Genomic DNA, 15,719 nt, shown 5'->3' with positions numbered 1-15,719 from the left:
CCTATCGGACCCATCTCAACTTTAGAATAAAAAACTAGAACAGAAAACAAATTCCACCAAAATGTTAATGATGGAGATTGGGGTCAAGAGGAGAAAGTCCTGGTTTTTCACTGAGGGCAAATAATCATCAACTATGTGCTAGACAATTCTACTCACTCTTAACTTGCAGTGACTTCTTCAAGGGCTTAAAAAGATTATATATTTCCTCTTAATAGCCTGAAAAAACTCCGCTCCACTGCTGCTATTTCTAAATAGCTCCTCCCCAGGGCCATTCAAACTAATTACTCCCTAGAGTTTTCTGGACTCTAATTGAGGTAGCACATCCACATTAGGAGAGCCTGCCTCAGACTAATTTTGAGGCTTCCCTGTAGTGTAGATGTGCTATTTCAAAATAAGGTATTTCAGAGTATTTTTTTCAGAATAGCTTATTCTGAAATAAGTGGATTCAAAAAAGGGTTCAAAAAAGAGTTAGATTTATGAAGGTTAGGTCCATCAATGGCTATTAGCCAGGATGGGTAGGAATGGTGTTCCTAGCCTCTGTTTATCAGGAAATGGGTGACAGGAGAGGGATCACGTGAGGCTTGCCTGTGGTGTTCCCTCCCTCTGGGGCATCTGGCATTGGCCACTGTCGGCAGACAGGATACTGGGCTAGATGGACCTTTAGTCTGACCCAGTATGGCCGTTCTTATGTTCTTAAATGTGCAGTATAGATGTAGTGATAAGACTATTTCATAAGTAAGGTAGAGAGAAAAGCTAGGTGAGGTAACAACTTTTATTGAACCAACTTCTGTCAGTGAAAGAGGCAAGCTTTCAATCTAACTCGGAGCTCTTCTGCAGATCTGGGAAAGAAATTCAGATGCTAGAATATATTCTGTTCCATCTTGTATTTAGTTGTGACACTCCGCACATCTTTTCCACACTTGAAAAAGAGCTCTCTGTAATCTCTACATCTTGCCTCTTTCACCAACAGAAGTTAGTCCCAATAAAGATATTCCCTCACCCACTATGTTTCTCTAACATCTGGGACCAACACAGCTATAACATCACTCCAAAAAATTATAAGTGTAGTGTCTTTTACCAAAAGGGGTTTCAAAATACATATACTGAGTGTGACTGGAGAAATGGTCTGAGGTAAATAGGATGAAGTTCAATAAGGACAAATGCAAAGTGCTCCACATACAGAATGGGAAGTGACTGTCTAGGAAGGAGTACTGCATAAAGGGATCTAGGGATTACAGGGGACCACAAGAAAAATATGAGTCAATAGTGTGACCCTGTGTCAGAAAAAGGAAACATGATTCTGGGATGTGTTAACAGGAGTGTTGTGAGCAAGACACAAGAAATCTTTCTTCCCCTCTATTCTGCATTGATTAGGCCTCAGCTGGAGTATTGTGTCCAGTTCTGGGCACCACATTACAGGAAAGATGTGGAAAAATTGGAGAAGGTCCAGAGAAGACCAACAAAAATTATTCTCCCATGATCTGTGTTGTTATATTACAGAGCCCTTCCAGTTCTAGTATTCTGTGATTCTGTGATTCTATGACTTGCCCATCACAGAGAGTACATGACTTTTGTGTCAGGAGGGAGCAGTTCTGTTGATTCAGAAACACTCATCAATAATTTTTAGGTGGGGAAGAAAAAAATAACTTCTCCAAGTGGAGCTACAACTGGACTCCAAAAAAAGTAACATAGCCAGGAAATAATGGCTCATTTTTGTGTTCTTCCTAAATTAACTATAACATTTACCCCGGTTGTATGTCTCATTCAAAATATGGCTCTTTTCTCACTATGGAAACAAATTACTAACATAGCAACAGTATAGTTTTCAAACAAATAATTGTTCTTGTTCTCTATCTTAAAGTCACCCCCACCTCTTGGATGGAATGCTTTTAGCTACTATTCTAGTATAAAGGTCAATTAAAAGACTGAGGGTATGTCTAGACTACATCCCTCTGTAGCCAGAGGGATGTAAATTAGACATACCGACATTGCAAATGAAGCGGGGATTTAAATCTCCCATGCTTCATTTGAATAAAAAGGGCTGCTGCGTTTTGCCGAGTCAGCAGTTTGTCAGCAAAAAGGGGCTGTCAAGATGGGGATTGGGCAACAAAGAAAGCTTTTGTCGGCCGATCCCTTATGCCTGAATGCGAAGGATGAGTCCATAGTTCTCTTCATCCCCCTGTAAATCTCAAAGAGCTCTACAAATGATATATTGAATGTAAGGATCATTTTGTCCTTCACTGAAACACAGCTACCTCTGGAGCGCAATACAGAAACTACAGTGTATGTTTAATAGTTATATTAAATTAATATAACTATTAATATAATATAACAACACAGCAGGCTAGGCCAGCAAGAGGAAAAGAACACTGTGTGAAACCACTGGGGGAATTTAATAGGCAGAATGTAATGACTTATCTTGAAATTTGACCAGGGCCAAAAGACTAAAGTCTTTGTCTTATAAACAGTGTTATGCCCTCTATAATACCTGTAAGAAGTCAAGACCTTAGACGAATGTGTTATTTCTCCCATTGGCATGTCTAGGAGTCCAATATTCCATAATATGATGCTAGCTCAGCAGAAAAAGTGTTGCCTATTTAATCATATTCATCAACTTTCAAAAACACTGGGGGTTTTTTTGTTAGTCCCACCAACCCAATTTTTGACCCAGTCTGATTTTATTTCTTTTCAGATTGGATGAGATCACAGTCTGAGGGTGCGGTTATAATGAAAGAGGGAAACAGGAAAAACTGAATCACCACAGCAAAACATATGAATCTTTCTACTATACACAGAAGCCACTCTTGGCACATTGGTTATAGCATAGCTCTGATCTTTCTGAGGCTTTCTCAAATCTATGGTTAGAGCTGTGTGAATGCTATTAGATTGGGGTTTTGTTTTGGGGGGGTTTGGTGATAGAACCCCCCCAAAAATTGTTTCTGGTCCACCAAAAATAAATATTTTTGATGAAGAAAAATGCAACTAAAGTTTGGTGCAAATCAAACCATTTCATTTCATTTTCAAGGAAGTGTATTTTTTAAAACTCTTCAAAAAAGACAAGTGAAGTAAAATTCAACCCAAAAAGTCATTTGACATTGAAAAACTGGAACAATTTGTTTAGAAAAAGTCAAAACAACTGTCAGCCTCGGCAAATCAGTGTAGCATCAAGACACCACCATTTATTCCCATCTGAGAGTTACTTGCACCGAGCATGTGTGGATAGATTTGTTCTGTAATGCCAAAGTCCTGGGGAGGGTATGAAAACAGTGGTTACTGTCAAACACAGATCTTGCTGTGGTGAAGAGCTAATGTTGTGGTGAAGCACCCGCCTTCCTTTTTTGGGCAGGTTTTGTATTCATTTCTAAGCCTAGTTAACCAGACAATATCGAGCATTTTTGCATCCTACTTTGTACATTTGTGCTTCTGCTATTGCAGATTCTTCTGTGGAGCATGGCTTACTTGTCTAGGGGTGTGGCAGAGGGACTACCCATTAGAGGAAAAAGTCCAAAGCTCATTCCAGGATCACCAAGCAATGAAGTCCACACAAAAGAACATCTTTATTAATGTGATTTTTTAAGGTACTGCTCCACAATATCTCCAAATACATTGAATCCAATTCTGTTCTGGCTTTGGAAAGAAATTGCCTTTATATAGTCAATTTGTGTCAGTCTACTGCATGCTCCCTTAAACCATTGTACTTACTGTACTTATTGTTCTTGTTTTTTCTCCTCCACTAGATTCATCTCCTCTAGTACTCATGTTTGTTTTCCTTGCTTTAAATTCTTTTTTTCCCCCATTTACTTTAAGGCAGAATTATCTCTAGTTTTCCAAACTTGATGAAAGGTCTTTCAGAACAAGCAAGGAGCTTGCTTGCTAAGCTTCACAGTGGTGTTTTCAGAAGCTGTGCTAAGTATATAGAGCCACATAAAGGGGAGTAAATTATGAATTCTCGAAGCAGTGCACAATCTTATAATTTCAGCAATAGGGGAAATGGGCCTAAAATGGGTTTAACATATTTTACTACAATCTGATAGAAGTGTTGAGATAATCACTGCTAGGCAGAAAATATCTTTGCTTCAGCAGTCATCTTACCACATATCAGTTGCCTCTTGCCTGCTTTCCATTAACTCAAGCACGTTATTGGCCATGAATATCTGTTTAGTGGAACTAAATTACATGTTAACAATCTACACATCTGCTTCAAACAGCATAGTCAGGTACATTCGAAGGCCAAGCCATTGACTCAACTCTTACAGTTTTACTATGTGGAAACTACTACGGAGTAAAAATCAGAAATTATCCAATAAAAAAAGAAGCAATATGATGGGAAAAGAAGCCTCCTTCCAATTGCAAGCTGTTACATTTCCTGTGTTAGCACTGTGTCCTGGTTAAGGACTGACACGGGTGGGCCTGATATTTAGAATTGCACACACACCTTTTCTCTTAGGGTGTGTCTAAACTACATGCCTCCGTCGACGGAGGCATGTAGATTAGCCAGATCGGCAGAGGGAAATGAAGCCGCGATTAAAATAATCGCGGCTTCATTTAAATTTAAATGGCTGCCCCGCTCTGCCGATCAGCTGTTTGTCGGCAGATCGGGGCAGTCTGGATGCGACGCGCCGACAAAGAAGCCTTTCTTGATCGGCACAGGTATGCCTCGTGAAACCAGGTTTACCTGTGCCGATCAAGAAAGGCTTCTTTGTCGGCGCGTCGCATCCAGACTGCCCCGATCTGCCGACAAACAGCTGATCGGCAGAGCGGGGCAGCCATTTAAATTTAAATGAAGCCGCGATTATTTTAATCACGGCTTCATTTCCCTCTGCCGATCTGGCTAATCTACATGCCTCCGTCGACGGAGGCATGTAGTTTAGATGTACCCTTACTGTCTCTCAGCATTAGTGTCTGGGTGAATTCCTGAAAAATGAAATACATGTATTTCCCTTGAGGTCAGTGGCTTTTGTATCAGGTCTTTTTAATGTGGTTATGATGTTGGTTCCCTTTAACACCATGCAGTCCCTAAGGGCATGTCTACACAAGGAAATTATTTCAAAATAACTTTTTTCAAAATAACTCCTGAAATAACTATTTCGAAATAAGTTTATTCCCTGAGGAAAGAACATAAGAACATAAGAATGGCCATATTGGGTCAGACCAAAGGTCCATTTAGCCCAGTAGCCTGTTTGCTGACAGTGGCCAGGGCCAGGTGCCTGGAGAGGGTGGACCGAAGACAATGATCAAGCGATTTTTCTCCTGCCATCCTTCTCCAGCCTCTGACAAACAGAGGCCAGGGACACCATTCCTACCCCCTGGCTAATAGCCTTTTATGGACCTAACCTCCACGAATTTATCTAGCTTCTCTTTAAATTCTGTTATAGTTCTAGCCTTCATAGCCTCCTCTGTCAAGGAGTTCCACAGGTTGACTAAGGAGGAGTACAGATTTCAAAATAACCAGCCTGTTATTTCAAAATAAGCGGCTTGGTAGTGTGGATGCTTATTATTTTGAAATAAGGGGTGGCTATTTTGAAATAACTCCCTAATGTAGACCAGGGCTAAAAGTAAGGCTTTTCAAAGAAGGTCAATACTTTCCCCTGCACTCTCCACTCACTTTCTCTGTACCCTTGTATTGCTCTTGGGATATTTTGTTACAGTTGTTACCCACTTGGGGTATGTCTACACTGTACGTTTATTTCAGAATAAGATATTTTGGAATAAAAACTCCCAAAATAACTATTTTGAAATAACACGTCCACACTATAGGGAAGCTACAAAATTAGTCGGAGGCAGGCTCCCCTAATGTGGATGCTCTATTTTGATCTAGAGTCCCAGGAAGCACTGGGAAGTAGTTACTTCCAATGGCCCTGGGGAGGAGCTATTTTCAAATAGCAGCAGGGGAGCATCTACACTACTGCTATTTCGAAATAGCAATTTTGAAATAGGTGTTATTCCTTGTGAAATGAGGATTTATTATTCTGGCATAAGAAGCCTGTTATTTTGAAATAATTTTGAAATAACGGGCTTGCTGTGTGGATGCTACCCTTCCTATTTCAAAATAGCGCTGTAGTGCAGACATGCCCTTAGAGAGAGAAGAATAAGTCTGCTCTACAACCTTATCTAATAGCCAGTTGGCTTTTAGTTTCTACATTAGAGGCTCAGACACTGAGCTCCAGTGATCCCAGGTTCAATTCCACCTGTTGGTGTTACATCTGTGCTTTTTTTAGAGGAGGCTCATAAAAAATGAAAATTTGACCCTAATATAATGTGATGAGGTTACAACAAAAACGACTCCTCCTGAAACTGCAGCCCTAAAAGTCCCGTCTCTTGTTTCTACACAGTCACATTCATGTGCTCTTTCTTTCCCTCTGAAAGCTGGGTATATTATAAGTTCTGTCCCTTCCCTATTGTACTGCAGTTAAAGGGGACAGGACTGTACAGAAGCAGATGTATACTGTTTCCTATTATTACTCTGAGGTTTGAGGTATGTTTTTCCCATGTGACCGGTTCTGAAAACCTTCTGGTCAGGGCAGCTGCTGTGTTCTTTTTCCCTGCACAGAATTTCGCTGCCCAGCCAATCTGGGCTTGCCAGTGGGAAGTGAATAAACCCTTTTTCCTTTCTATTTCTTTCACAGGGAAAACAACAGCTGCTGCTCTCCCCCATCTCCAGGGAGATGCCTCCACTGAAACTCTGGCCAAAACATTTAGCACCGAATGAAAAAATCATTTTTTTTCTGAGCATTTGACAATGAAGACCACTGATACCCATGTTTGGGATGATACTCGGGCATCATCTTACGGAAGTCCACTAACTGCAGAATGAGGGTGTTGACCAATGTCCTGGGGGACATGGTCATATACGAGTCTAGAGACATGAAATATCATTGTTTCCCCTAAAAGCACAAATTCCATTGAATTCCACTGAGTTCCTGTAAAGTTTCAAAAGACTTCCTTCCTGCTGGCCAGATGGAATTTTTAAGGCTCTTGGGATAAAAGCGACTCCCAAGGAAGCCAATGGCAAAACTACCATTGATTCCACCTGGGTACTTTACATATGTAATTAGATTTGGCTGGCTGGGAGAGCTATAGGAGTAAAATATTGGCTTATGTAGGAAAAATATATACCGTATTTTCCGGCGTAGAAGACGACTTTTTACACTAAAAAACATCCCCCAAAAATCGGGGGTCGTCTTATACGCCGGGTATAGAACGTACCTGTGCTGATACTGGTCCCCAACACGGTGCTCGGGGCTGGCCCTGGGCACATGGCGCACGGTGAGCACCGGCGGGGGGAGCGCCAGCCCCGGGCGCGCTGCGCTTGGCGGGGGGAGCGCCGGCCCCGGGCGCACAGCGTTTGGCGGGGGGAGCGTCGGCGCTTGGCACGGGGAGCGCCGGCCCTGGGCGCGTGGCGCTTGGCGGGGGGAGCGCCGGCCCCGGGCGCGTGGCACTTGCGGGTGGGGGCACCGGCCCCGGGCGTGCAGCCCTCGGAGGGGGCACCGGCCTCGGGCGCATGGCTATGGGGGGGGCCGCCCCCGGGCGTGCAAGTACGATAAATCAAATCTGATGTTATTAAATGGTGTTGCCTCGGAAGGGGGGGTAGTCTTATACGGCGAGTATAGGCCAAAACCTATGTTTTAACTGGAAAATTAGGGGGTCGTCTTATACGCCCAGTCATCTTATACGCCGGAAAATACAGTAGTTCCTGATTTTGTGGTCTGTTTAAAAGCTGAGGCCACATGCCCAAGTGGAGGACACACTTTTTCTAAAGGGATGGTTGCTTTCCCAGACAGCCCGTATTTGCTTTATTAGCCCTGTATGATTTTCTTCCCTGCCTTCTTGTCATTTCAGCACCATCTTCTGAATTTCCCCCCGCCTCCCTGACACCTTCTCTTCAAGGTCCATAGACCCCTTGCCTGCACCCAGTGTATATAATCCTTGTAACTTGGAGGTAGTCAAAGAAACAAGAGGGGTTTTGACTAGTGTCACGTACCCACTCTACAGAAGTCCAGATTCAGGGCTCTGAATTTTAGGGTGAACCAATGTGCAAGAGTTTTATGGCTGCCCAGTGTGCAGATGAGGAAATCCAAATGCTAAAACTCTGGGAAACAGACCACCCGCATTTAATGGCAGCTGGCAGCTAGGTGTTTGCAGGAGCCTTCTTTGGTTACTTCATGTCCCATGTGTTTCACTCCTGCATGGTCTAGTTCCCCCTGGCACTGGTTTCACAGGGAATGAGTACATACCATTTTTTAAATCCTGATCCAAAGCCCACTGAAGTCCATGGAAAGACTCTCATTGTTTCCCCTGGGCTTTGAGTCAGACCCATAATTATTATCCAAATTTAGAAGCTGAGTGGATAGATGGATTATCAAATTCCTGTATCCACAGATTCCAGAAAGGTAAACAAGCAACCTATATTGGAATAGAACATGAAGACTGACGACACCCAATTTTAGTCTGGAGTAATGAATTAAATATCAACGTTCACTATATTTTTCATAATATTAATTGTAGTTGCCTATGACTCCACAGTATGTTAAACCACACTACATTGTTTGTTCATTTCATACTCCCTGACTTTTTTGTTTGTTTCTCTTTCTTCTAAAGGAGTTACTTATAGTAAAATCACATTCTGATCAAACTCTTCACTTGCAAATATGCTCCCTCAATTAAACTGGATGCTGAATATTAATGTCACAAACTGCAGCTTAATTTTTTTATATGGGCGGGAACAGCCAGAAGATGTGAAATAAATGCACTTTATACAACCAGATCGAGTAACTAGCCATAAGGGAAATCCCAGCTTTAATATTCTTATAGGTAGCACTAACAAGGTATTTGTGGTTATGTGACTGAAACTGAAAATAGGTTCCTTCTAAGCCAGACAAATGCTTAAAGATATGTGTATCCATTTAGATGCCACTCTGGCCAAATGCCAACCTTTTAAGGAGGAACAGCTGCATTTAAATGATCGGAGCAGCTTTAATGAAATGCCTGTCCACAGTCACACAGCCAAAAAAACATCTGGTTGTAAAAGTGTTGAATCCAGGGTGCCTTCATAGACAGTTGCCTCCCCGCCTCACGAACAGTGCAATTCACAATTCGACATTTCCATATGTCTGTTTATGAATAAACAAAAACACAAGTGGCAGCTATGACTCTATATCAGAGAGCAAATCTGCACCAAGAGCATTTCATTGTAGAGTTTTGACCACAGGGTTTCATTTGCTACCGATCTCTCCTGCCCCTACCCCTTTTCCCTCTTTTTCTCTCTGTGGTTACTTAGATTTGTACCAATGTTCTTACACAGCATCCTAGCTGGCCTTATCTGAACCCCTAATCTGACAGCCTCCCAGAGTAACCTGAACACAATACAAATGTACATCCATCACCAGAACCAGGCACGTAGCCTGAGATTTTCAAAGTCTGCTAAGGAATTCGAACACCCAGTTACCAATCATTCTAAATGAGAATCGGGCATCTAAAAATCATTAGGGCATCTAAAAATCATTAGGTAGCATTGATTATCTCATGCTTGACACAGAAAAGCAAACACAAACATAATGTGATTCCAGTAATCACAAACATACAACCTTGATTCAGGGGAAAGAGGACCATTCTTTGATCTCTGTCTTACAGAAGATGCTAACTAACCGAGTTAGTCTGTACAGGATAAACAGAAAAACAACACATGGTCTGGTAGCACTTTATAGACTAACAAAACATATAGATGGTATCATCAGCTTTTGTGGGCACAGCCCACTTCTTCAGATGACTGGAGTTTATAGAAGATGGTTTAGCTATCCTTAGGATTATAGGAGTAGCTGTGCTACCAAGTGACCGTATAAGCCTTAAACAGTTGATCCTATGGCAACTGAAGTCAAGGCAAAGGTGTCCATTGACTTCAGTGGGTTTTGGATTAAACCTCTTTTAAACACAGTTTTTTGCACTTCTTGAAAGTGAAAGAGAAAAGCTTATCTGCTTACCGCATTGAGTCCAAGGGAGTTGTTTGGAAGAGACGAAGTGACTCCCGAAAGAATCGCCGTGGCCACCACGGCCCCTAGGCACTGTGCAACAATGTACATGAAAGCCTTAAAGAGGCTGATCTGACAGCTCAGCAGAAGACCCAGGGTCACCGCCGGGTTCAGGTGCGCACCGCTGATGTGACCCACACTTTGTGCCATGGTGGCAATAGCGATCCCAAAAGCCAGAGAGACTTTTACATTGTCTTGAGTGGCTGTTGCTGTTTTGTTGCCGACTACAGGAAAATTGAAGCCCAGTGCTGAGCCGATGCTGATAAAAATAAAGAGGCTCATGGCTAAGAACTCAGCCACTACTGCCCTCCAAAACATTTTCTTTTTGAATTCACTAGCCATCTTCTCTCTCTCTCTCACACACCCTCCCTTCCCCTGCTTGATATTTTTCTTTTGAGGTCTGAGGAGAAAGCTGAAGAAAAAACAGAGTGCTTGGATTATTTATAGGGCTTTGGGTGGTCTGTAGGAGGAAAGGGGTGTTACACAAAAGGAGGAAAGAACATCTACATAGATTGATGTAAGGCAGTACATGCGTGCCAAAGTTTTTTCTTCTCTACTTTTTTTTTCCTCTTTTCCCCTCCCCTCAGAAACTCCGATCTCTGCTGCTGTTTTTAAGAGGCTTTTTAAAATCCTTATAAAAGAATGTGTAGGGGGTGCCCCAGAAGTTTTACCATCATTTGGTTACCCTCTATGTGGTCATTGAGCATGCAGATTGGGCTTCAAGGTTTTACAGGATTTCTCTCTCTCTTTGGACTCAACCAAAAGGTATCTGTGCAGGATTGTGTTTTAATTGCTCTCAGTTACAGCAGAGGCAGGCTGCGAAAGTGGATAAATAATAAAACTGACAGCTAAAAGTGCTCTCTAGAGACTGTAAAGATCACACTGTATTTCATTTTAAATCAGGCACTGGTGTCAATCTATAAAGACTCTATAGTTTGTTTCAGATCCCAAGGGGGTTTTATGGTGTCAATCTGGAAGAACTTCACTGAAGTAATTTGGAGGCTTTATACATGTCTAATTATGATCAGAAAGTCTCAGAGGGATAGCTGCGTTAGTCTGTAACTTTAAAAACAACGAGTAGTCCTGTGGCACCCTAAAAACTAACAAAGATATATATAGTATCACGAGCTTTCATGGGCAAAATCCACTTCATCAGGTGAGCTGGAGAGGAATAATAGAAACCCAGATATTACACATTTATGTATATATTTATATATATTATAAATTGTAGAATTTATAATGCATAACTATATGATCAGAAATAATTCTACTGCAGACAGTGGAGCTATTCTGGTTTTTACCGGTGTAATTGAGATTAGAATCTGGCCCCAAATAAAATATGTGTGTGTGTGTGTTGTACTTGTCATTTATGTGCATGTGCCATTCATATATATTTACAAATAGCCTATATACTATGCACCCATTTTATTATGTTCTTGTAACAACTATTAGGGTCTCTCAAGTCTTCCCCTGTTAACACCCCTATTCTCAGTAAATAAGCACAACGCTGGAGTACTTGCCCAAATCCTGCAGTGAAAGTTGTATGCAAACTTTTCTTTAACCTCCGTCTTCCAGAGGGCAGCTGTGCTGGTTGTCACCACGGCGACTGGCTTCTGCTGCTGCAGATAAACAGTACTGGCCAGAGAGGAAGATGAAAACGATGTGCTTTATTTTGCATACAAAATTAATCTTGCAAAGGTGCCAATACATCTTTAAGTGCCAAAGGTCTAAGAGCCTCAGTTGTTGCCGCCTTAAGACCCGTGCAATTTCATTGGCTTACCTCCCCTGTGTTATCAGATCTGTGTGCACTTTAAAGGCTGGCAATTCATTGTTCTCTAAGTCAAAGTATCTTCATTTTTCAAACACTGGCTTCAAAGTTCCTATGTGAGCTGATCCAAATTCAGGGGTGGGGAAACAGTTCTTAGAGCATGAATAAATTTAAAATCAGCCTGATTTTTTCCTTCTTCTTGGAGAAGAAAAAAAAAGTTTACCATTATTATTATGTATTGCTATGAATTTATAATTCTACCTACTTGCCATTTGAGATTTTAAATTCACACAGCATGTACTATGGGTATGAAAAAAGAAAAAAAAATCTGACAGATACACACAGAGCTAATGTTATGTAGTCAAGGAGATTTTTATAAAGATATTCAGTTCTTTTCAATTTAATTTCATGTAAAATCAAAATCCAGGTGCTAACCTGTTTGCAATCTATTGTGCTATGTTCTTATACTTTCTGTTCAGCAGATGTGCTTGGTTTTCTTTAGGACAGGCTTTATACACCTACAAAATATATCTGCACCAGTGAAACAAAACAGCAACAACAAAGAAAAAGGACTGCTACCACAATGGAGGCCAGAACTCCGAGATCTTTAAATGGCCCTCAAAACACTGCATGCCCCAACTCCACCCTTTCTGCCCAAAGCCCTGCCTTTTCCAGGAGCAAAGAGCCAGGCACTCCCCACCTTGCTCAGGGGCAATTCTGTCAGTCCCCTCAGTATAATAATAGTACAGAGGTAGAGTACAAAAACTGGTGGCAATCAGAGAAAGAATGCATGAGATACAGGCAGAAATCTATGTTTGCCAATGATACCTCTGTAATACTATGATATATCATCCTATCTTATCTGCATCAGCTTCCATGTGCATAAAAGTCACAGGCTACATCTAGACGGGCATGATTTTCCGCAAATGCTTTTAACGGAAAATTTTCCATTAAAAGCATTTGAGGAAAAGAGCGTCTAGATTGGCACGGACACTTTTCCACAAAAGCACTTTTTGCGGAAAAGCGTCCGTGCCAATCTAGACGCGCTTTTCCACAAAAAAGCCCCGATCGCCATTTTCGCCATCGGGGCTTTTTTGCGCAAAGCAAATCTGAGCTGTTTACACTGGCCCTTTTGTGCAAAAGCTTTGTGCAAAAGGACTTTTGCCCAAACGGGAGCAGCATAGTATTTCCGCAAGAAGCACTGATTTCAGACAGTAGGAAGTCAGTGTTCTTGTGGAAATTCAAGCGGCCGGTCTAGACACAGCCATACGGTTTAAGGCTAAAAGGGACCAGCACATCAGTCAGACTTCCTCTACACAACAGGCTACTGAATGTCCCTCACCACCCCAGCAGCAAACCCAACCAGCTGAATTAGACTCAAGTATTAGAGCCCTCACAGAACTAAAATAGTGTGTGCCACAAGCAGAGATCTTCAGGTGCTCTGGTGTACCAGGGCCCCAGCCCTCTGCAATGGCAGGGAATTGATTTGCTGAGATATCTTCAGATCACCCTAGCAAGCAACCCTATGTCTCATGCCAAATGATTAATGCAGTATGCTGTTAGAGCTCACTGGGGTACGTCCACACAGCAGGGCTAAAGCCAAAATAAGCTACACAACTTGAGCTACGTCAATTGCATAGCTTGAGTCAGAGTAGCTTAACTCGGCTTTTGGCACGTCTACACGGCAGGAAGTTGGAGGAAGAGTGCTTTTCCTTTGACTTCCCTTACTCCTCATGAAATGAGGGTTACCAAGAGTCAGAGTAAGAAGTCGTCCAGCTTGTTATTATTTTGAAATAATGGCTTGCAGTGTAGATATGCTCTTTGTTATTTCACTCAAGCCCAGGGTTGTGAGTTCAATCCTTGAGGGAGCTATTTAGGGATCTGGGGCAAATCTGTAAGGGATGGTACTTGATCCTACCTGAGGGCAGGGATCTGGACTAGATGATCTTTCAAGGTCCCTTCCAGTTCTATGAGATAGGTATATCTCCGTATATTTTTTAAATTTTAAAGAATAACGTTAGTTATTCCAAAATAACGCTGCTGTGCAGACATAGCCCAGGTCACCTTCAGAGTGCACCAGCAGGGTCCACAGGCCGATCAGTGTGCAACATGTCAGTATGCTTTAGAAATCACAGCCCACAGTCAGCATTAATGCATCAAGTGGACAAACCCTCATAAAATACTTTAGTTCATTAGCTTTATGCAAGGAGTTTATTCTACCCTTCCTGATATGCCTAATTGCTCAGATTTCCCTGCCATTTGAATGAGAGACACAATACTGGGTTCTCCTTTGAAATGTGTTTTCTGCTGTCAACAGAGCAAACATCGTATCTCCGGGAGTTTTCCACTGATGTGAAGGGAGTTTAAAAGTCAAAGGAGAAGAGATGTGCGCTATCCTGGGAGTCTAAGTATGTCTACACTACAGAGTTAATTCAAAATAACAGACGTTATTTCGAATTAACTGTAATAGCTGTCTACACATACAAACTGCTGTTTCGAAATAAATTCGAAAGAGCGTAGCCCTTATTTCGAATTAGGTAAACCTCATTCTACGAGGAATAACACCTAATTCGAAATAGCTAATTCGAAATAAGTGCTGTGTAGACACTTATTTCGAATTAGGGGGCCTCCAGCCCTTCCCAGTTCCCCCTGGTGCCACTCTGGGCCAAACCAGGAAAACTTGTCTGCTCCCGCCCTAGCCCCAGAGCCCTTAAAGGAGCAGACTCTGGCCACAGTGCCTGTGCCAGTTGCCAGCCTGACAGCACACAGCCAGCAGACCGTGCACCTGGCACAGCATGAGCCAGCCACCCGCTGACACCCAGCCCTACACCGCTCCCCAGGACCAGGCTGGCGGCTTCCAAGAGCCTGTCAGGGGCCGCAAAAGGCGGGTGCCTTTCTGGTCAAGTGCGGAGATCGTGGGCCTCATTGAGATTTGGGGGGAGGCCTCCAATGTCCATGATCTCAACATTAGGTACAGGAATGTGGCCGTCCACAGCTGCATGGCTGCCAGCTTGGCCACCAGAGGCCACATACGCAGCCAGGAGCAGGTGCACAGCAAAATCAAGGAGCTGCGGCAGGCCTATTCCAGGGCCTCCCAACCAGGGGCTGACCCGGAGGCCTGCCCCTACTATGAGGCCCTGGACCGCATCCTGGGGGGTCAGACAGTCCGTGCCCCCCTGGTCATCATAGACCCTGGGGCAGAGGGCCCTGCCCCTGACACAGGGGAAGAGGAGGAGGAGGACAACGGCAGCCAGGAGCCCGCAGGGAGCCTGCCCTGCACCCAGGAACCCCGGGCCATCCCAGAGAGCCCGTCAGCAGCCTCATCCGAGGCCGGGGAGGACTCCACATGTGAGTGACATCACGGTCCCCTTGCGGGGGGAAGCCCAGGGACCTTACCCCGGAGAGAGACACTGCACACTGCCCTCCCTCCAGACACCCCCTCTAAACAGAGGCAGGGCACATCTTCTCTCCCCCTCCCTCACACACACCACACTGTAGGCAGCACAGGGGCTGGGGTGCAGTCCTGGGCCAGCTCACAGTCCCGGGGATAGCAGGGGCGGAGACCTGCCGTCCTCACTTTGCAGAGGAGGGCTGGGTTTCACCCACTGTGTCCCCAGGGAGAACTGACCACTTCTCTTGTTTCACCGCAGCTGCAGCACCTGCGAGTGCAGGACCCACCACCCTGCCTGGACCATCCACCCAAACCTGGGCCGGCAGGCGCACCCGCAACCTGGAGGAGTTCCAGAGGCAGCAGCTGCAGTTGTAGGGACGGCAGCTCCACAGCCAGGAGCGGTGGGTGCAAGAGGACCTGCAGCTGCGGCGGGAGAGCTTGAGGAAGCTACAGGAGCAGGGCCATGCACTCCGCGAGCACCTGCAGGCCCTGGTGGAATGATTGCTGCCTCCTGCTGCTCCAGCCCTTGTGGCCG

General features: G+C 43.8%; 1 protein-coding gene across 1 annotated transcript in view; it reads right to left on the bottom strand.

Moving 5' to 3' along the window:
• The window catches only part of AQP1 (aquaporin 1 (Colton blood group)), a 29,675-nt gene extending 19,090 nt beyond the window's left edge, over nt 1–10,585 (bottom strand). Inside the window, exon 1 of the mRNA XM_006120584.4 lies at nt 9,978–10,585. Coding sequence (XP_006120646.1) covers nt 9,978–10,367 — 390 coding nt within the window. The 5' untranslated portion in view covers nt 10,368–10,585. The remainder of the gene's footprint in view (nt 1–9,977) is intronic.
• Between the last annotated feature and the right edge of the window lie 5,134 nt (nt 10,586–15,719).

This window comes from Pelodiscus sinensis, chromosome 2, assembly GCF_049634645.1.
Source record: "Pelodiscus sinensis isolate JC-2024 chromosome 2, ASM4963464v1, whole genome shotgun sequence".
NCBI lineage: Eukaryota > Metazoa > Chordata > Testudines > Trionychidae > Pelodiscus > Pelodiscus sinensis.
This window is presented reverse-complemented; position numbering and strand designations above follow the sequence as displayed.